Raw genomic sequence first — 22375 nt, 5'->3', positions numbered from 1 at the left:
TGGAATGGTGTTATGTTTGTCATTGCCACCGGAATAGGCACCCTAGGTGGTAACACAGCAACTTCAAAGGGTGTAGGTGCCTTTGGAACTCCAAATTCAACCTCGATTGGTCCGGGCGCCTTTGCAGAGGGAGGCGCTTCAAATTCGAGAGGTATAGATATATTTACTTTGTCGTCCATGGAGGGCTGATTCTGCACAACAATTAGGTTGAGGGTAACCGCTGGCTTCTTTGGTCCATCCCCTTCAGCAATCAAAGCTATTGACCCTTTGGGGTCCCAATCATCCTCGATCTCGATCATATGAATGTCTCCACCTTTATGGTCAGGCAGGGGGTTGTTACAAACATTAGGAGCGAGCTCCTTTGCTACAATGACCTTATTGTCGATCAGGGTCTGAATCTTATCTTTCAATGAACGGCACTCGTCAAGGGTGTATCCCTTCATGCCGGAGTGATACGCATAGGTCTTGTTGGGGTTGACCCACTGGGAGGGATTTTATGGAGCTTTGGCTGGGATAGGAGTGACGTAACCAGCAGCTTTAAGTCTTTCATATAACTGTTCAATTGGTTCTGCGATGGCTGTGTATTGTCTGGGAGGTTTACGGTCAAAATTTGGTCTGGGTCTCGGAAAATTTTGACGGGTGGGTGGTGATTGATAGTGAGAGGGTTGAGCGTTATAAGCTTGGTAAACAGGTGCTGGATGAGAGTATCTGGGTGAGGTGGGTTGATATGTGAGAGGTGGAGAGGATTGGTAAACGGGAGGTGGATAGGAGGGTGCGGGTGATTGGTAATTCGGGATGGGCTGATACGCAAGTGGAGGTGATGGGTAAGTGTGGTATTTTGGTGGTGATTTGGCTCCCTGTGCGACCATCACGGCACTTACATCTTTCTTCTTGGACGCGCCACCAGTTTGTAAAGCCTTATTAGTGGCTTGCAATGCTTCAAGATTTGTAACCATACCATTCTTGATGCCCTCTTCGATTCTTTCTCTGAGTTTGATGAAATCAGAGAACTTTTGACCCTCGATCAACATCAACCTCTCGTAATATTGGGGATCCTGAGCCCGGACGAAGAATCTATTCATTTGCTCTTCTTCTAGGGCCGGCCTGACCTTTGCAGCTTCTGACCTCTAACGAGTAGCATACTCGCGGAATGTTTTGGTGGGTTTCTTTTTCAAATTCTGTATGTAGAATACATCTGGTGCGTTCTCTGTATTAAACCAGAATCTATCCATGAGGTCCGATGCCATACCTACCCAACTCGTCCCTTTCTTGGGGTCTTAACTGATGTACCGGGATAGTGCATCTCCCTTTAAGCTCCTCATGAAGAGCTTCATACGGATCTTCTCATCTCTTCCGACCCCCACTAGCTTATTGCAATAGGTCCTCAGGTGGACTTTGGGATCTCCTGTTCCATCAAACATTTCGAACTTGGGAGGTTTGTACCCCTCCGGAAGTTCAACATCTGGTTGAATGCACAAGTCCTCGTAATTTAATCCTTCAATGCCTTTGTTACCTTCTACGCCCTGAACTCGGCTGGTTAATTTCTTGAGCTCTGCCGCTAAGTTCCTGATGAGGGAGTCCTTCTCATAAGACTCAGGTGCATTTGAGACGGGTTGGGCGTAGTGGGGTACAGTATCCACATAAATAGGAGTGTCGTGGAGATGGTCATTTGTGGTGTTTAGTGGCTCGGGAATGAGTAGTGGAGTGTTATTTGGAGTGTGGCATGCGTTGCAGTGCTGGGTATGAGTGGGTTGTATCTGTGGTTGTGGGGTATTTGTGGAGGTGCGGGATTCTGGGTGTTGACATTAGGAGTAGTGAGGGAAAATGATAGGTTCGCCAAATTCCGAACCTAATCCAGTTCTTCTCGAAATTTCAACAGATTTTGCTCCAATTGTGTAGCAGTTTCCTTAGCAACCAGGGTACCCTGAGGAATCTCAATCTCCTTTCTGGCGCTTGTATCTCCCATTTTACCTTTGTTCTTGTTCCGGACAGGACTCGGAGGAGGAGAAAGTGGAGGGCCCTTGGATCTTGTGGAGTATGCTGATGGTGCCAGAATGCACGAACTAACCTTTGGGGAGGGGAATAAAAATAAAAGAAAAACAAAAAGGTAACAAGTTAGTGCGGGTTATGAGGAAAAAATACTGCAGTATTTAAACACATTGTGCGGGAATATAAATCGCGTCCTAATTTTGGTGCCTCGTTGTGCCCGAGGTAGGCCTAGCGACAAATAGTTTTGGAGAACTTATAATGCTAAATGCCTCATTTTATTGATAAAAATAAGACGAATCCAAAACGACTCTAAATAATAGAAAGTAAAATGTCACTATTGGCCTTTGGCCTTATTACATAAAAATAAAGAATAAAAGGACTCCTAACTACTTGGTCCCAGAGGGACCTTCCCCAGATTTGGCATCTTCGTTGATCAAATCCTCCAGCTCCCGTAGGTTCACCAGTAAAAATGCCTTTACCAGGCGTTCTCCTTCGTTTCCCTCAGTGTTCTGGCAGTCGGTGACTCTTTTTCTTACTTTTCCTTCCAATTCCAGCAGACTGTATTCCAGATATTCCAGCTTTTCGCTAGCCTTGGTGACCCTCTCTTTCCATTCATTGATTTGGTCATTTGATGGGAGATTCCTCCACCAGGTCAGCAAGAGTGAGGGTATACTGACCATACCGAAGTCGGGGACCTTGTTCTCCATTTTCTGCAAAACAAAGCGTTAGGCCCTCACCCCACCAGACTCGGCTATTTATACCAATAATTAGCATAGCAAGCATTTAGTTCTCCAAATAAATGCACAAAACATGGAGGTGTCCGTTTGGGTTTCAAGGAAACCCGGTGGACTTTGGACAAGGCTATCCTAATGAGTCATTATGTGGACAACATAACTGACTTGGCTAGGTTTGACCATGATGCATGTACAGTCTAAACCGAGTAAGGTTTCTATTGGGGTATTAGAAAGGTACCCTTGAGCGGACAACTCAAGAGGGAAAGGCACAGAATCGTCGACTGCACCGCTGATCGACAGGTTTTACCGCAAATATGCCTTTAACAAATTTAGGGGGTGATAGTATTGGAAGAGCGCAACTACTCATTATAAGCGTTGCTATAGTATTTGTTTCGCACGAGTGGAATATGATGTTGAATATGCAATTTACAAGAATGAAACAAATTGACATGTATTTTCACGTTCATACAATAAAGTTTACAATGATTGCTCAAAATTACAACAACATTGACGGGAAAGCGGTAAGCGAATGTAATTAAAGAAAAAGAAACAAAAGAAACAAGTCAGTTTCAGATAAAGGCATTAAACAAAAGCAGTAAAAGAAAGCAATAAAGTCACATATAGCATGCAATGGTAAAAGCCTAAAGAATCCCCAGCAGAGTCGCCATGCTGTCGACGCCCCCTTTTTCCTCGCGGAATCGGGTTCACGATATTCGGGAAGACAACTCTTATCCCGTTTGGGAATTGGGTTTTTGGAGTTTGGAGAGTCGCCACCTAATGGTTATAGTGCATTAGGACACTTTTAGAAGAATTAAAGATGCAGACCAGAGTTTTAGGTAAGGGCTTGAAATTATCTCGAGGGGAAGGTGTTAGGCACCCCTCAAGATCCACTAGTGTGGTTCTCGGCCATGCTACAATTGTGACTTGAAGTGCAAATGCGAATAAACTAACAAGTATAACAGGAAGCACAAAAAGGTTAAAAGAAGTGCAATAGAGAAGCAAAAGAGTGCAAGAGAAAGTAGAGTAAACAAAGTCCACAGCAGCACAAGTAAAAGAGAGAGTTTTTAAGTGAGAGTGACTTGTGAACTCAGATTGCGTTCTGTGTTCGTGTGTGTTCAAAGAGAAGGGAGGAGAGTATTTATAGTTTGAAATCAGATAGGGAACAAGGTAAGAAAATAACCATGTATCAATTAGAATCAATCAGTAGCGGAAAATCCCTTTAATTGAGGAATTCAAATTTGAACGGTAAAGGGCAAGAGTTTTTTAAGGAAGGAGATCAAGTAAGCATATTGTGCATAACATACAAATAAGGGGTAAATATATAGGGGTTTTTAATTAAGGAAAGAAAATTTTGAAATACACGGTCAAGTAAAGAAGGCAAGGACAAAGTAAATCAATTAAATCAGGGAATCGGGGATACAAAATTGCCCCTGAACCAAGTCAGAAATAGGGGAATCGAAAGGTTAAAAAGAGTTTTCAAATAAAACAAGGAAAAAAATCAATCATGCTTACACAAAGAAGTCTGAAATTAGTCCCGAATCTATGGTTATTTTAGAGGGACATTCAGCGTGTATAAAGAGCGCACAAACATTAGGCATGCGAGGTTAAACCAATTTAGAGATGAGAACCAGACAAAACGCATAGCAGATAACCTTAGAAGAAACATTCAGAAACCTCAAAAGAAACCAAGATTCCTGACATGCAAGTTCTAGAATGTCATAAAAGGTCACAAAGATATGCAGACATGCACAAACAGAAACAAGAGAAAACCACGAGCGCTAAGACAAAGGTAGGCAAGAACATGATCAGCGGAACTTTAGAAACAAAATTAAAGCATGAGCCTGAACACATATAGCAAAAAGTAAGTCAACAACCTAGTCTAGCATGTGAACACAGAATGTACAAGAATCTCTGTAGAAATCCGGTAAGAAACAAGAGAACAACCTCGAACATAATAGGAAATAAAACAACGAGCATAAACACACATAAGGGGGAGTAAAAGATTCAGAAAACATTTTAGGAGCCATTTTCAGAAAACCCTAAAATTGATTTGAAAAGTTTTGAAAAAGGAAATTTGGGGAAAAAACTCTAAAATGTTACCAACAGCGTAGATCTAGCACAGATCTAAAAGAATAAACGAAAAGGAACCTCGAATAGGCTAGGGCTTCTGAGAACCCTAAAGGACGAGAAAGGCTTGGAAGTCACGAGAACGGATCTGAGTTGATAAGGTCGAATCCAGGCTCAAGAGGCCAAGTTACGCCGGAGCAAGGCCGGAAACGGCCAAAGAATCTCGAATCGACCAAGGTCTGGATGAAGACCCTTGAGGTCTAGCCTCGAATCTTCAGTGAGCATGTGTGTGGGAGCAGTAGGTGGTGAGTAGAGGTCGTCCATGGTTAGATTAGCCATGGATTCCGGTGGTTTGAGGTCGAAGAGGGGGTAGGCGGCTATTAGGGTTTCAGGTGGGTGAGAGCGTTTGAGAGAGACGAGGGATTAGAGGCGGCGGTCTTTGAGAAAATGGGGAGGGTTTGCGGGGTCGTTTAGAATTAAAAATGGTAAGGGGGAGCCTGGGCCGTTGATCAAAATGATCAACGGCTCAGATTAAAAGGGACACGGGCCGGTTCGGGTGATTAGGTGTTGGATCGGGTGGATTAGGAAATTGGGTTAGGGAATTGGGTTCAATTTGGGGCTGAGATTGGGGCCCAATTCCGGTTAAAATTGAAATGCAAAAAGGGCTAACTTTTAAATAGCCACTTTTCCCTTGTTTAATTTATATAAAATAGCAAAATAATTTCTGGAAGTAAATCAAACGTGCTAAAATGATTAATAATACATAATTATCAAATTAAAAATACTGGGGCCAATTTTATAAATATAATTACAATTAAATCTTAAAAGGGGCTAATATTGCAATTATGTGCAATTTAATTTTAAAAAATACTAAATAAATTTGTAAAAAATATGCAAAAATCATCTTAGCCATATTTTGGTGTAAATATGAGAATAAAAAATAGGTTGTCCACCAAAATGATAACTTTGGGAATAATTATTGGATTTATGGTATAAAAATAGGCAATAAATTGGTTTTAAAATCATTAAAAATTTGGTAAAGTACCAAAACTCTTGTGTGTGCTCATATATGCACATATATGTTATTTTGAAAGTATTTTGGGTATATAAAATATTTAGAGAAAAATTGGGTATCAACACTAAGAAAGCAAGATAGGAGTTATAATGAAGAACAAATAACAAAGACTCAACAAACCTAAGGACTTAAGATATCTTCGATCTTGGATTAGGTCCTTGAGGTTGCAGCAGCTTTGTTCTTGAGAGAGGTTGTGGCTAGCACTTGGGAGAGTATTTTCGTTTATGATTTTGCAAGCCTTGGAGAGGAATGTCTTTTGCCTTGCACCAGGTTTATACTACAAAAGACATCACCTTAGTGAGGTCAAATCTTGGTTAGTACATGCCTCTTCTCAATGGGAAGTGATTGTTGCACTGTCTGTTGAACTGTTGCGTGTACAGTTGCAGGCAGTCACTTTCTGCAGTTGCTTTCCAGCTGTACCGTTGACTTATACTTCTGTCAGGGGAACACCAAGGTATCAGGTTCCTAATTTGGTTCCTGTGAATCTAAAATCACACTGACTAGATTATCTTGAGTCGATTAACTTGAATGATTGTACCAAGCATGCTTCAGGTTCTTTATCTGGTTCTCTCATGAAGTAAGTTGTTTTACCTTCCTTGATTGTATTTATACGTGTGTGACATCACTTACAATGATGGAAACAAGGTAGGTAAAAAGCCTTCCATAGAAAGTTGACTGCTGCACTATTCCTCTGCAGTAGCGTGTGCAGGCAGCAACTTTCTTGCTGGAGAGTTGACTTCATACAATCTCCTGGGAACTGATAGGAACCTGTTTCCTCAGCTGTTCCTTCCACTCTGAAGAGTTGAGTTATATCCCACGCTGTATCCCAACCTGGAACTTGTGATATCGAGGTCTTGCAAATGTGTAACATGTTCTTTATCTGGTTCTAGATGGTAAGTTTGTTAGATCATCAAAACATAAAGTAAAGTACCTATGCCCAAGGTACTTGTAACCTATCAATTTCCCCCTTTTTGATGACGAAAAACTTTGAATTAATATTCCCCTGCGAACGAGATCTCCACATATTCCCCCCTACGAATCAACCATATTCCCCATGAGAACCGAACCTAAGGAGCTGATGACAACTGGTTCCTCAAGACTGTTTGGCAAATCATCAAAACTCAAAGTGCCATAACTTATCAATTTCCCCCTTTTGATGAATGACAAACCCAGAATTATTCCCCCTGAGAATCAGATTCCTTACATGCATTAATCAAATCTGGTCCATGCCCAGTTCGTTGAGAACGTTTGTCATCATCAAAACATGACATAGTATAACTTGGATCAATTTCCCCCTTTTTGATGATGACAAACCCGAAATTAATACTCCTCTTGAAAACCAGATTCCTCACATGTTTCCCTGCGGATCAGACCTATAATTAACATATTAGCAGCAACGTTCCCCCTGCGAAGCAGAGCCATCTTTCATGCACAACACAACATATCAATTCGATTCTATTCCTCCCCCATGTTGACACCATACCATATAACTTCCCCCTTTTGGCATCATCGAAAAGAATAACAGAAGAATCACAACCAAAAAGAAGTTCAGCAACATTAACTCAGGCCACTTGGGCAACACAGCATAAACAATAACAAGAACAACAAGTGAATGTCATTGCACAAAATAGAGTGATTGCCCATAGTAGAGTAATTATAATAAAAGCACAGTAGTGTCAACAATACATAATATGACAATTTAAACAACTAATGTACCAATGTCATCAAATATAGGAATCAAAAGAGGAGAAGAATTCAAGGGAATTTGGAAGGAGTGAAAGAGATGAATCACTGGGCAGGAGGAAAAGTAAGGGGCTAAGGCCTTGATCAGCTTGTTCATTCGTTCATTTACTCTTCTTTGATCATTGATCTCTCTCAGTTCCTCCACCTGTTTCCTCAATCTTTCATTCTCACCCTTCAATTTAGCATTCTATTCTGCCGAGGGACTTCGAGGACCCGGTTCTCAACCTATCTGAGTAGGCTGAACCATCAATCAGAGCACCAAGAATCTCCCCAAGATTCTTCTCATCAAGAACAAACTCGGTCCCTTGCACATATATCATCAGAGTATCACATAAAACATAGAAGTTTTTACTTCTTCTTCATATATGTGGGGACTTGGAGGAACAAAGAGGTGATTCTATATTTTGAACTCAACAATGTCAAGAAGTTCCTTCATTTTTTCAGCAATATCAGAGTCAACACTCTGCCTAACAGCACTTTTTGAGACTTCAGAGTCTTCTACCTCTCCAAACCTAATGACTCAACCTTTTTCTTCTGCAAGGAACCAGGTTCCTTACTCACACTACCCTTTTGTTCCTAGATTGTCCATGTATCCCTCTTCTTCTTCTCAATCTGTTCACCCTTGTCATCTGCTGCATCTTTCTCAGCCAACCTCCTTTTTTTTTTATTTCTTTCTCATAGGTAAAGATTTCATTTCATTTTCTCTTCCACAATCACATCAGCAGGTCATACCACTTCATCATCAATCAGCCTACTTTTCATCAATCCTTTTTACCGGATCGGAAGTTCGTTTATACATAGAACTCAAAGAGAAAAAGATCATCATTAAAATGGACTTCATGAGAAGGACTTGAGGGATCAGGTTCCTCATTCAGTCCTCACATTTACCAATCTCTCCATCCTTCAAGGATTCCACAAATCCAGCAACAACTTCAGCCTCACGCTCTAGAATATTAGATCTACCATGTTCCCTTTCAGTTAAACGTCCATCAAAATCTACCAAAGAATTCTTGGGGTTTTGATTCTGATGGAGTTAGGTTTTTGGAAAGTGAGAGAGTTGGGTTCACTTCTGGCATATTTGGAAAGAAGGATTATTTTGAGACAAGGTTGATTTTGGTTTTGAAGAAAAGAATCGGTTTTATTTGGGTGTAAGATAGAGTAGTGCCTTTTTGGGGCAACGGGTCAGTTTAGAAAAGGTTTAACATTTTGGACTCCAAAAGTTAGGAGGAGAGGCAGGAGAAAGGCAGAAAGAAATGGATGACATGACACTTCAGTAGCTTAAAAAGGCATATAAGTATTGAAGAGACTACTAACCTGAGTCACAAGAATCAGGTTCCGTGACGGTTTTGTGAAAATTTTGAGCAAAAAGTCCTAGAAGTGCAATGTCACTCTTACTTGTTTTTGTCCTGAAATTGCCATATGTGTGTACCTGTAACAGTATAGATTTGAGTTAGATGTCGCCGAAAAACACTTTTTAGCATTTTACCTTTCATTCTTAACATAGCCAATCATCAAGGGACCGGGTCCTCTGTTGAGCTTGATCAACCCCAACTTCAGACGATTTCTTTCAAAATGTTCCCTGCTCAGCGCCTTGGTGAAGATGTCTGCTACCTGATCCTTCGTCTTCCAGAACTTTATACAAATCAGAACCTTTTCAACATTGTCCCTTGGGAGTTTGCTTCACTTGTCAATCTAAGAAGAAATTCAGTTCCCCCATCATACTCATTTCTAACTAACTTTCCATGAGTTTTGCAAATTCTTCTCATAAAGAGTCAAATGTTGCTCCAAGGATGATGCCATCAACATAGATCTGCACAATGAGTAGGTTTCTTCCTCGTTTCTTCAGGAAAAGGGTGTTGTCAATTTTCCCTCTTGTAAAGCCATTTTCTAGAAGGAATTTTGACAACCTTTCACACCAAGCACGGGGAGCCTATCTCCTATAACAGTTCTATTAGCAGGTCGTGGAATCAGGTTCCACACACTGTTCCTCTCAATTTGACGGAGCTTTTCTGCATAGCTGCTTAGAACTAGGTTGAATACCAAAGTCTAAGGATGTGATTACATTTTGAAGGGATGTGGACTCTTTTGCTTCTAGTTGGATACTTGAACTTCAGAATTTGACAGACCAGGTTCTTCCATATGTGAATCATCATTGACATCAACAGAATTATGACTTCCACTATTGTGTTCTACATCAGGAGTTCCTAATGCTGCATCTCCATCTCTTTTTTTCAGCTTCAGTGGTAGTAATTGGGGTACCAGGTTCCTCTTGAGAAGTGGAAGAGGATGTGACATTTTCTTCACTTGCCTCCTTCATCTGACTCATCATATCAGCCTTGCCATTTGAAACATCAGATATTTCCCTTAGCACATGCACAACACACTCTGTGCTTTTTGAAGTTTGACTTGAGCAGACCACGAACCAGGTCCTTCTTGACTAATTTGTTCAGCAGCGTGAAACTTGCATAACCCAGCCTTCTGTGCCATAGCTCAGCATTATCACTAACAGCAGTCAAACAGCCAAGATCCCCTTGTCACAGATTTGGGAAATGGCCAGCAAGCTATACTTAAACCCCTTCACGAAGTACGCATTTTCAATAGAGTGGGAAGAGACTTCCCGATCCTTCCAACTCCCAGAATGTATCCCTTCTTGCCATTTTCAAAGGATAAACTCCCTCCTTGCAAGGCCTTTAGTGAAAGAAAATCATTTGTACTTCCAGTCATGAGCTTCGAGCAGTCGCTATCCATGCACCACTGTTGACTGCTCCCTTTCACTGTTCCCTGCACAAGGAAATCAAGGGTTAGACTTAGGAACCCAAACGAGTTTGGGTCCCTTGTGATGAGGAAAGGGGTGAATGAGGGCTCTTTTAGTCCAAGCAGGACCAGGTTCCGTAGCATCAGTTACTTATTCAGCAAAAACTTTGTTTTTCTTTTGAGACATAATTGTGGCCTTACAATTTTCTTTAAAGTGCCCAGTGTTGCCACAGTGAGTGCAAAGCCAATTATCAGGTACAGTAACGTACTTTCTATAAGGGTTGTAGGGAGTCTTTTCCCTTTGGAACCCGATTTTTTGCCTGTTTCCCCCACTGTTGGTGTACATGGCAGTGATAGCATCAAAGGACCAGGTCCACTTGAGTAATTTTTCAAGATCACTCTTCACTCTCCCTAGTTCTTCTTGAAGTTTGTTTTTCTCAAGCTCAGCACACAGACTAGACTTCACTGAATTTAACTCACTTTCAAGCTTAATGTATGCCTCACTTGCAACTTTCTTTCCTTTTTTGAGTGTTCCCAGGCCTACTTTCCATTTTTAGTTCCTCAATTGTTTTCTTTAGGTCTACCACCACTACTAATAAGTCATCTCTCTCATTCTCAATGTTAACAACCTTCTCAGTTAAAACCTCTTTCTCCTTTCTACCACACTCAATGGTCTCTTTTAGATTGACCACAACAACCACTAGATCATCTCTCTCATGTCCTATGTTTGCAATTTTTTCAGTTAAGGCATCTTTTTCTTTCTTCAGACTCTCAATGGTTTCCTCTAAGTCTACAACCCGAACTTCTAGATCTTCTCTCGATTGTTCTGCTTCTCCTAGTTCCACAGTTAGGGCATCTTTATCATTTACAAGACTATGAAAAGCATCAATTAAAAAATTTGCCAAAGACATAAGTTTTTTCTGAGAATAATACCTTAGATTTCTTTGAATATCTAAGAAATTTACCTCATCATCATCATCATCTTCTTCATCCTCGTCAGATTTTGCCATCAATGCAAATAATGAATCATATTCCTTTGCTTCATCTTCTACTGCCATCATGGAGCTGCTTCCTGCATCTGGTTCCTCTTCTGATTCACTGGAGGAGTCTCCCCATGCAGCAAGAGCTTGCTTCACAACATTGTTCGCTGCACTTTTTTGGCTGAATCGTTTGTCAGGAACCGGGTTCTTTTTTGCTACTTTGTCAAAGTTGTGTTTGTAATGCTCTTGTTTCAGAAATGGGCAGTCTTTGATGAAATGCCCTGGTTTTTTGCACTTGTGACAACAATCGTATCCGTTAGTGTTTCTGCTAGAACTACCCTTCTTGGGAGTGCCTCCATTTCTACGAACCATTTCCTGAAATCTTTGTGGTCTATTGGTTGATTGATTTTTCTCGAAGTTTGGTGGAGCAGCCATGTAGATCCTTTCTAGGAGTTAACCTTTTAGAAAGAACTTGCTCTGATACCAATTGTTGGAAGCTAAGCGTCCACCAGACTGTATAGAGAACCAGGTTCTTTATGAGTTTCCACTAAAGATACTAATAAACCAAACTGTATAGCAATTTGGTCCTATATCAGTTCCCACAGTGCTAACTACTGAACCAATATGTAAATGAGACACATGATAAGTTCCTACTTATAGAGAACCAGATTCTCTATAAGCTCCCACTGTAAGCAACAGACTATAAAACCAGCCAGTATAGGGAATCAGGTTCTCTAATTGTTCCACAGTAGCTCGGCAGTAAGTAAAGAACACAGAGGATTTTTACGTGGAAAAATCCCACACAAGGGGATAAAAAAACCACGACCTACACTTGTAGGCTTTCAACTTCACTAACTTGTGAACACCTATTACAAGCCACTTTGTAATGACTCTATTACAAAGGATTCAACTCAACTAACTTGTGGTACTCTCACCACTAGCCACTTTGTGACTCTCTAGTTACAAAGACTTTAACTAACTTGTGATACTCTCACCACAAGCCACTTTGTCACTTCCTAGTAACAAAGACTTTAAACTCAACTAACTTGTAACAACACTATTACAAGCCACTTTGTAATAACTCTTATTACAAAGACTTTAACTTATGACTAAACCTAGTCACAACATAAACTGTAGAGTTTACGGATTTTGGATTTCCTAAAAAACAGCTTCTAAGAAAGCAAGATAGGAGTTACAATGAAGAACAAATAACAAATACTCAACAAACCTAAGGACTTAAGATATCTTCGATCTTGGATCAGGTCCTTGAGGTTGCAGCAGCTTTGTTCTTGAGAGAGGTTGTGGCAAGCACTTGAGAGAGTATTTTCGTTTCTGATTTTGCAAGCCTTGGAGAGGAATGTCTTTTGCCTTGCACCAGGTTTATACTACAAAAGACATCACCTTAGTGATGTCAAATCTTGGTTAGTACATGCCTCTTCTCAATGGGAAGTGACTGCTGCACTGTCTGCTGAACTACTGCGTGTACAGTTGCAGGCAATCACTTTCTGCAGTTGCTTTCCAGCTGTACAGTTGACTTATACTTATGTCAGGGGAACACCAAGGTATCAGGTCCCTAATCTGGTTCCTGTGAATCTAAAAGCACACTGCCCAGATTATCTTGACTCGATTAGCTTGAATGATTGCACCAGGCATGCTTCAGTTCCTTTATCTGGTTCTCTCATGAAGTAAGTTGTTTTACCTTCCTTGATTGTATTTATACGTGTGTGACATCACTTACAATGATGTAAGCAAGGTAGGTAAAAAGCCTTCCATAGAAAGTTGACTGTTGCACTATTCCTCTGCAGTAGCGTGTGCATGCAGCAACTTTCCTACTGGAGAGTTGACTTCATACAATCTCCTCGGGAACTGATAGGAACTATTTCCTCAGCTATTCCTTCCACTCTGAAGAGTTGAGCTATATTCCACGCTGGATCCCAACCTGGAACGTGTGATATCGAGGTCTTGCAAATATGTAACAGGTTCTTTATCTGTTCTGGATGGTAAGTTTGTTAGATCATCAAAACATAAAGTAAAGTACCTATGCCCAAGGTACTTGTAACCTATCAGGTACGCTGCCCCCCCTCGGCTCGAGCTATCCACTCGGGTAAGCCAGGTCTAGAACAATACACCCAGGTTTTAAACCTAGAATAACATAGCCTCTTGCCAGTTCCCTAGTAGGAACGCTTGATTGCATCACGTGCATTTGACTTTGGGCACTCGACACAGGGGTTGGGTCCATCTAGGACAGGTGTATCCGAAATAAAAGGACCATCCTGATGCATCTTACGTGCTACTTGTGCATTTATTTGTCTTCGATTTGCATGTTGACCGGCTTCTAGAAAGGGGAAAGAAAATAAAAAAATGAAAGAAAAAAGAGAAAGAAAAGGAGCGAGAAGTAGGTATTTGAAAAATTCTGAAACTCTGCCGAAATTAGAGGAGAAAGAAAATAAGTCAATATTTTCAAAAAGTCATGTATCCCCGTTCCGTAAAATTGACCGAACTACGCGGGTCTGATTCTCACCGGATGTGAGATACGTAGGCAAACCTCATCGGTTCCGGCCCCAATTTTCAAAAATCTAAAAAAAATTCCTTTAATTCCTACTTTAGAAGTCTTTCTTTAGAAAATCCAGAATAAAAAAAAAGTTTAAAACCAAAAATATTTTCTTTCATTTAAGTAGTCTTTCATTCGAAAAGAAAATCAAATCAAAATCCAAAAAAAATATTTTCTACCTTTTTTAGAAGTCTTTTTTCCAAAAACAAAAATCCAAAAAATATATTTTTCTTTCTTCTTTAGAAGTCTTTCTTTCAAAAATTTCGAAAAAAAAAATTAAAAAAAACAAAAATCAAAAAATTCAAAAATATTTTCATTCTTCTTTCAAACATTGAAAAGAAAATTCAAGATTATAAAATATTTCCTTTTTCTTTAGAAGCATTTCTTTCATAAATTCAAAATAAATTCCAAAAGAATCCAAAAATATTTCCTTTCTTCTTCCTTAGAAGTTTTTCTTTTGAAATTCCAAAAAAAAAAAAAGAGAAAAAAAATCGAAATTCAAAAAAAAAATTCTTTCTTCTTTAGAAGTCTTTCTTTTCAAAAATTTAAAAAAACCAAACAAACAAACATATCGAAATCCAAAAATATTATGTTTCTTCTTTTTAAGTCTTTCTTTTGAAAAAAGTCCAAAATCAAAAAAAAAAGAGTTAGTTTATTTACTTTATTCCTAATCCTCCTGAACTACGTAATGATCTGATTCGCGCGGCGTCGCGATACGTAGGCAATCCCCATCGGATGCGGTCATAGCTGTAGATAACTCGAATAAGAGAGAAAATGATGAAAAGAGGGCACAAGAAAAAGAGAGAAAACAATGCAAAAGAGAGAGCGCAAAGAAAAGAGAGAAAAAATGAAAAAGCGTAAAGAAAAGAAAAAGATATAAAGATCCGGGAGATAACAAAAGCCGGGATGAGACACGCAACCGTTGCAAAGCATGTAGAAAAACGTTTAACTGTCCAAGTGCATTGCATTCCCCCAAAGTGCGATTCCCTATGTGTTAAATGTCTCAAACTAACCGGTTTGTTGTGTATGCTATTGAGAACATGTTCTGTTTTAGGTGGTTGGTTTTGTGGTAACCTGTCTACGCACCCTTACTTCATGAGATCTAAAGGGAGTGTTGAAATGACATCAGAGAGTCACCTACCGATCATCAACCCCTCAGAGGATAGCCCAACAACGGTCATCCCGACCTCTGAGTCGACAACTGCTGAGGAAAACAGAATGCTGCGTCTCCACATGTTGGAAATGTGGGACACTTGGTCTAACGGCAGAGAACCGCCAAGTACAATCCCTGGATTTCCTGAGCTAATTCCCAAGACCGGTGGAACCTCCAACGTCCCTATAACTAATCTGTTCACCCCGTTCGGATACCCTTCTATGTCAACTCATCTCACCGGAACTCCTTCTGAGGTTCGCCCCCTGGCACTGTTCTTGGGAATATCTTCTACAATATTCACCGCACCACCAACCTCTGCTACTGCACAACCATTAGTGCCCAGACCACGTTTTGAGCCACCATCCTTTACTTCTCAAGTACCACAATTTCAACTTGACACGGCTCATGTCACCTCGAACTCTTACCCACAGCACCCTCGGTATGAATCTGCCATGGAACAAGAGAAAACTTTGAAAAACCCCGAGCAAGAAGAGATGACTCGAAAAATGAAAAGCATCGAACAGAGTCTCAAGAACATACAGGGCCTGAGTGGCCAGAAGAGTGTTTCCTATGCTGACCTGTGCATGTTTCCTCATGTTCATCTGCCCATCGGTTTTAAAACACCAATATTCAAGAAGTATGACGGGCATGGAGACCCGATTGCCCATTTGGAAAGATAATGTAATCAGTTAAGAGGAGCGGGCGGAAAGGAAGAACTGTTGATGGCTTACCTCGGAGAGAGCTTAACTGGAATCACATCAGAATGGTATATGGACCAGGACATCTCCCACTGGTATATACGGGATGACTTGGCCCGAGACTTTGTCAGACAATTCCAGTACAATGTGGGCATAGCTCCAGATAGAAACTCTTTGTCCAATCTCAAAAAGAAGTCTTCAGAAAGCTTCCCAAAATACGCTATCGAATGTTGCGAGCAAGCAGCCAGGGTAAAACCCCCAATGGATGAGACCGAGATGGTTAGCGTCTTCCTGCAAGCCCAAGAGGCTGATTATTTCCAGAACATGATGTCTGACATGGGCAAGCCATTTGCAGAAGCCATAAATATTGGGGAGATGGTGGAAAACAGTTTGAAGACGGGTCGCATCATGAGCCAGTCGGCTATAAGAGCCACTTCTCAAGCAATCCAGAGTGGATCAGGGGTGTAGCAAATCGGAAAAAGAAAGAAGAGGTAGTAATGGTGGCCTCAAGCCTGAGAAATCCCCGTCAACCCCGAGGTTACTTTGGTTCCTCTTCCAGCCCCCCGCAACATTACTACCCTCACCAAGATGCGGCATATGCCATGACTCCTCAGCCTTATGCAGTAATGAACGCCTAGCCATATGCTCGGCCGCAACAACATTACAATCAGAATCGAGCTCCACCTCCCAGAAATAACCCTCCTCAACAAGCTCCATATAATCCCCGTCCACCACAAAATAAGTTTCCATATAACGCCTGTACCCGTGAACCACCCAGAAAAACTAATCTCACACCCATCGGTGAATCATATTCCAGCCTCTTCCCAAAATTAGTCCAAATGGGTTTGTTACGGCCCGTACCTCCAAACAGGCAAAACCCAGAAACAACCTCCTACCGACCAGGTACCCAATGCGCTTATCATTCATGGGCGGAAGGGCACGACACTGAAGATTGCTGGACCCTTAAGAGAGCGGTCAAGAACCTGATAGAACAAAAGCGGGTAGTGTTGCAGGATGAGGAGCCCAATGTAACCAATAACCCATTGCCAGCTCACAACAACGGGCCCGTTATTGGGATGATTTATCAGGACAGAGAGTTTGACCCAGCTTTGAAAGCTATCATTGCTATTGCCGATATTGAAAAGAAGCCCAAAGCTGCAGCAAAGCAAGCTAAGGATGATAAGAAGAGGAACTCCACTCCTCAAAACACAGAAAAGGTTATGGAAACCAAGACAGGGGCAGTACCTCCTAAAGATGCCATTCTCTATGTTCCCAGAGCCCCCAGGAAGGAACAGCTTGTGTTGAGTCCTCCCAAAAGGTTTGAGCAAAACAAGGTCACACTGAAGGTAGCAAAGATGTACGTACCAAAGGGGACCTATGTGGCGCGGGGGCCGATAATTTCACCCAGGATGACTGAGCCCGTGGTTATCAGTCGCGCCTCACAAAAGCCCATGAAGGACCCCACTTCCATCCCGTGGAACTACAACAAAGCAGTGGTGACATACAAAGGAAACGAAATCATGGGGGAAGTGAATGAAACAAACCCATCTGGAAAGTACCACAACTTGGAAGAATTGAACAAAACAAAGCAAAAGCGTTTTCCACTTAAAAAGCCAGTCAGTGCTGAGGAGGTAGAGGAATTCTTTCGGAAGATGAAAACCTCAGACTACGCCGTGATTGATCAACTCAGAAAGTCCCTCTCTCAGGTCTCACTTGTGTCCCTGCTGATAAGCTCGAATGAGCATCAGAAAGTGCTGTTAAAGACGCCTAATGAGGCATATGTTTCGGTAGAGACCACGGTTGAACAATTGGAAAGAATGGCGGAACGATTTTTCAAAGTTAACCGAATTTCATTCAGCCAAAATGACTTGCGCCCAGAAGAGGTTGCTCATAACAAAGCTCTTCATTTGACCGTTAAGTGTGAAGGATACTATGTGAAAAGAGTTATGTTGGACGGCGGATCTGGGGTTGACATCTGCCATCTCTCAACCTTACAGAGAATGAAAATTGGGACTGAAAGGACTAGACCCAATAATGTTTGTGTACGTGCTTTTGACGGCGTCAAGAGGGACACAATAGGGGAGATTGATTTGATCCTAACCAACGGCCCTGTGGATTTTGAAGTAACATTTCAGGTTTTGGACATGGACACTTCAAACAATTTTCTCCTAGGAAAGCCTTCGATCCATGCTGCAGGAGCCATACCTTCTACTCTCCACCAAATGGTTAAATTTGAACATGAAGACCAAGAAATCGTGCTCCACGGAGAAGATGAGCATTCAATCTACAGGGACCCGTCAGTTCCCTGTCTGGAGGCTAAAGAAGGTAGTGAGCACATAGTCTACCAAGCTTTTGAGATCGTGGTAGCAGACCGGTGTGAGGAGGGAACCCCGTGTCCTCAACCCTTCTTGTCAAACACGTCAATCATGGTCGCCGGTGAATTGATCAAACACGGCTACAAGCCCGGGAAAGGGCTCGGGGCATCTTTGCTAGCATTACAGAGCCCATCACCCTAACTGCCAATGAGAAATTCTTTGGTGTAGGTTTCCAAGCCACAGAAGCTGACGTAACATGGGCTAATGAACGTAAGAACAATGGGTGGGTCCTGCCTCAGCCAGTCCCGCATCTCTCCAGAACGTTTGTTAAGCCAAGATACATAGAAGAAGAAGATGAGGCCTTTACGGTCGAGAAATTGAGGACATTTGTGGAGCGATGAGGCAAATGTTAGATGAGGCTCATATGGTCCAGCCGGGTGAATGCTCAAGCACTGCTGAGGTGCAATATGTGGGGTCGAATGCCAAGCTTCAAAATTGGAAGGGTAATCCATTCCTAGTTAGGCGGGAATCCCGGTAGTTCAGTCTTGCCATCTTTTCTGCATTCCGAGTTATTTCAGGGTGTAACTCGAATGTTTTTAGTTTATTGTCTTTTAAATTCCAATGTAAGCCCTCCTATCTTCAAATTCAATGAAATGAAATCAATATTTCATCGTCTATGAATCTCTTTCTTTATTCTTTCTTATTTTTGTTATTTTTTCTTATCTCTTTTTTCAGTTCTAATAATGCGGACTTAAATAACATGACATGCTTGCGGACTTCATGTCCAGATCTTAATACACTGTCTAACTGTGAAATAATGAATCAAGAATCAGACTATGATGAAGATGAGGCTTTTAGGGAAATAAATTGAGAACTGGAATAATTTGAGAATAAGCCTAAGCCAAACTTAAATGAAACCGAGCCAGTTAATTTGGGTAGTCCAGAAGAGGTCCAGGAAACCATGATAAGCTTTCACGCTGATGAAAGAACTAGAGATGCATTGGTCCAACTTTTGATCGAATTCAAAGACGTGTTTGCCTGGTCCTATAATGATATGCCAGGACTGAGTGTTGATTTAGTGGTGCACAAATTGCCAACTTACCCCGGTTATCCCCCTGTCCAACAAAAACAGAGAAAGTTTAAAACATGCATCAGTGACAAGATCAAAGAAGAAGTCACCAAACAGTTGAAAGCGGGCATGATCCGAGTGGTCCGATACACCACATGGTTGGCTAATGTGGTCCCAGTGCCAAAGAAAGATGGGAAAACCCGAGTGTGTGTTGATTATTGAGATTTGAACAAAGCAAGCCCCAAGGACAACTTTCCATTACCAAACATCCACATCCTTGTTGACAACTGTGCCAAACATGAGATACAGTCTTTCGTGGATTGTTATGCTGGGTATACGGCTTTCACCACACCTTGGGGTACTTACTGTTATAGGGTCATGCCGTTTGGTTTAAAGAATGCCGGGGCAACTTACATGAGAGCAATGACCGCTATTTTTCATGACATGATGCACCAGGAAATCGAGGTATATGTGGATGATGTGATCGTTAAATCCAGGACGCATGATGACCATGTGCGAGATCTGAGGAAGTTCTTTGAGCGCCTGCGTAAGTATGATTTGAAGTTGAATCCAGCTAAGTGTGCATTTGGCGTGCCGTCTGGGAAACTATTGGGATTTATAGTCAGTCGGAGGGGCATCGAGTTAGATCCAACGAAGATAAAGTCTATCCGGGATTTCCCCCTCCAAAAACCAAGAAAGAAGGGAAGATTGAATAACATCAGCAGGTCCATTGCTCAGCTAACTACCACATGTGAGCCCATATTTAAGCTATTGAAGAAAGATGCGGTGATTAGATGGATAGATGAATGTCAAGAAGCTTTCGACAAAATCAAAGAATATCTATCGAATCCGCCCGTGTTGGTCCCGCTCGAGCCTGGAAGGCCTTTGTTCTTGTACTTGACAGTGTTGGAGGATTCTTTTGGATGTGTTCTCGGGCTACATGATGTGACCGGGAAGAAAGAACAAGCCATATACTATTTGAGCAAGAAGTTCACTAGTTATGAAGCTAAGTACAGTTTGTTGGAAAGAACCTGCTGCGCCCTAACTTGGGTCGCTCAGAATCTTAGGCATTACTTGTTGTCTTATACCACCTATCTCATTACTAGGTTGGATTCTTTGAAATACATATTCCGAAAGCCAATGCCCACCAGGAGGTTAGAAAAATGGCAAATCCTGCTTACCGAGTTTGACATAGTCTATGTCACCGGCACGACAATGAAAGCTCAAGCCTTGGCGGATCACCTAGCTGAGAATCCTGTTGATGATGAATATTAACCCTTGAGTACTTACTTTCCGGACGAGGAGTTAAGTTTGGTTGAGGTAATTCCAGAGGACACCAATGCTTGGAAAATGTTCTTTGATGGAACTGTGAATGCAAAAGGTGTCGGGATTGGGGCAATTTTAATTTCGCCCACTGGTCAGCACTATCCGGCCACAACCCGGCTTCGGTTCTTCTGCACGAACAATACTGCCGAGTATGAAGCTTGCATTATGGGCATGAACATGGCAGTTGACCTGGATATGGAAGAATTGTTAATCATGGGAGATTCTGACCTGATTATTCGACAAGCTCAAGGTGAATGGGAAACTCGAGATATCAAGCTTATTCCATACAGGCAACATGTAGAAGATCTTAACAAACGGTTCAAATCCATCGAGTTCAGGTATATCCCTCGGTTCCACAATGAGTTAGCTGATGCACTAGCCACTTTTCAATGCTGCCGTATCCAGGCAATGTCCACATTGACCCACTGGAAATCCAAATCCGAGAAAAGACATGGTTATTGCAATACAGTTGAAATGGAACCAGATATTGAGCCATGGTATCATGATATCAAAAGATTCTTGAAAACAAAGGAATATCACAAACAAGCTAGTGGAGACCAAAAGAGAACCATTAGAAGGCTCGCCAGTAGTTTCTTCTTGAGCGGAGAAGTCTTGTGTAAAAGAACTCCAGATCTGAATCTTTTAAGATGCGTGGATGCCCAAGAGGCCGGAAGAATCATGAATGAAGTGCACGCAGGAGTATGCGGACCCCATATGAACAGATGCGTCCTTGCAAAGAAAATCCTTCGGGCAGGTTATTACTGGATGACCATGGAAAAGGATTGCTTCAATTTTGTCCGAAAGTGTCATCAGTGTCAGGAACACGATGACCTGGTTCATGCACCGCCTTCAGAATTACATCCTATGTCAGCACCATGGTCGTTCGTTGCTGGGGGTATGGATGTCATTGGGACAATCGAGCCGAAAGATTCAAATGGGCACAGATTCATCTTAGTTGCCATTGATTATTTCACGAAGTGGATTGAAGCAGTCACTCTCAAAGCTGTCACCAAGAAAGCGGTGGTGGATTTTGTCCATTCTAATATTGTCTGTCGCTTTGGTATTCCTACAACTATCATCACCGACAATGCTGCAACTTTGAACAGCCATTTGATGAGGGAGGTATGCAAATAATTTAAGATCACGCATCGGAATTCTCCCCCTTATCGGCCCAAAGCAAATGGTGTTGTTGAGGCGGCAAACAAAAACATCAAAAAGATCCTTAGGAAAATGATTCAAAGTTCAAGACAATGGCATGAAAAGTTGCCTTTTGCATTTTTGGGATATCGCACAACCGTGCGCACATCAATTGGGGCAACACCCTATCTATTGGTTTTGTGGCACTGAAGCTGTAATACCTACAAAAGTTGAAATTTCATCTCATCGAATCATCGTTGAAGCTGAGATTGAGGACAATGAATGGGTCAAGACTCGTCTAGAATAGTTAACCCTGATTGATGAAAAGTGGATGGCTGCTGTTTGCCAAGGGCAGTTGTATCAACAAAGAATGGCCCGCACCTACAACAAGAAAGTGCGGCCCAGAAACTTTGAAGTGGGGCAACTTGTTTTGAGGCGTATTCTCCCACATCATAAGGAAGCCAAAGGAAAATTCGCTCCAAATTGGAAAGGTCCGTCCATTATAAGGAAATTGTTACCAAAAGGGGCATTGTACTTGGGAGATATTGAAGGAAATGACCCCGAAATAGCTGTCAATGCGGACGCGGTCAAAAGGTATTACGTTTAACCCTTCTGCGGTGCTAATATTCTCCGATTGGGATGACGAAGGCTTTCATTCTCGCTACCCAAACACTATCAACCCTTTGCAAACCCTTTGAGCCAGTTACCTTTCTTTGACTACCCTCTTTGGTACCCGAAAGTGCTGTTAAAAAAAAACAAAAAAAATCAAATCAAAAACAAAGTT

General features: G+C 41.6%; 1 protein-coding gene across 1 annotated transcript; it reads left to right on the top strand.

Moving 5' to 3' along the window:
* The first annotated feature begins 16583 nt into the window (after nt 1-16583).
* Nucleotides 16584-18460, top strand: LOC109242564. Its single transcript, XM_019409409.1, has 3 exons — nt 16584-17879; nt 17989-18040; nt 18288-18460. Exons 1-3 carry the CDS (start codon nt 16584-16586, stop codon nt 18458-18460), a joined length of 1521 nt encoding a protein of 506 aa, XP_019264954.1.
* The last annotated feature ends 3915 nt before the right edge of the window (nt 18461-22375 follow it).

The sequence above is a fragment of the Nicotiana attenuata genome, unplaced genomic scaffold (genome assembly GCF_001879085.1).
Source record: "Nicotiana attenuata strain UT unplaced genomic scaffold, NIATTr2, whole genome shotgun sequence".
NCBI lineage: Eukaryota > Viridiplantae > Streptophyta > Magnoliopsida > Solanales > Solanaceae > Nicotiana > Nicotiana attenuata.
Note: the sequence above shows the minus strand (reverse complement) of the source record. Positions and strands in the feature narration are given on the sequence as shown.

Coding starts and splice junctions, on each gene's coding strand:
- LOC109242564 (XM_019409409.1), top strand. CDS start 16,584: ATGGGTTTGTTACGGCCCGTACCTCCAAACAGGCAAAACCCAGAAACA. Junction 17,880..17,988: donor ATTTTGAAGTAACATTTCAG/GTTTTGGACATG, acceptor TTGAACATGAAG/ACCAAGAAATCGTGCTCCAC. Junction 18,041..18,287: donor CATTCAATCTACAGGGACCC/GTCAGTTCCCTG, acceptor TCTTTGGTGTAG/GTTTCCAAGCCACAGAAGCT.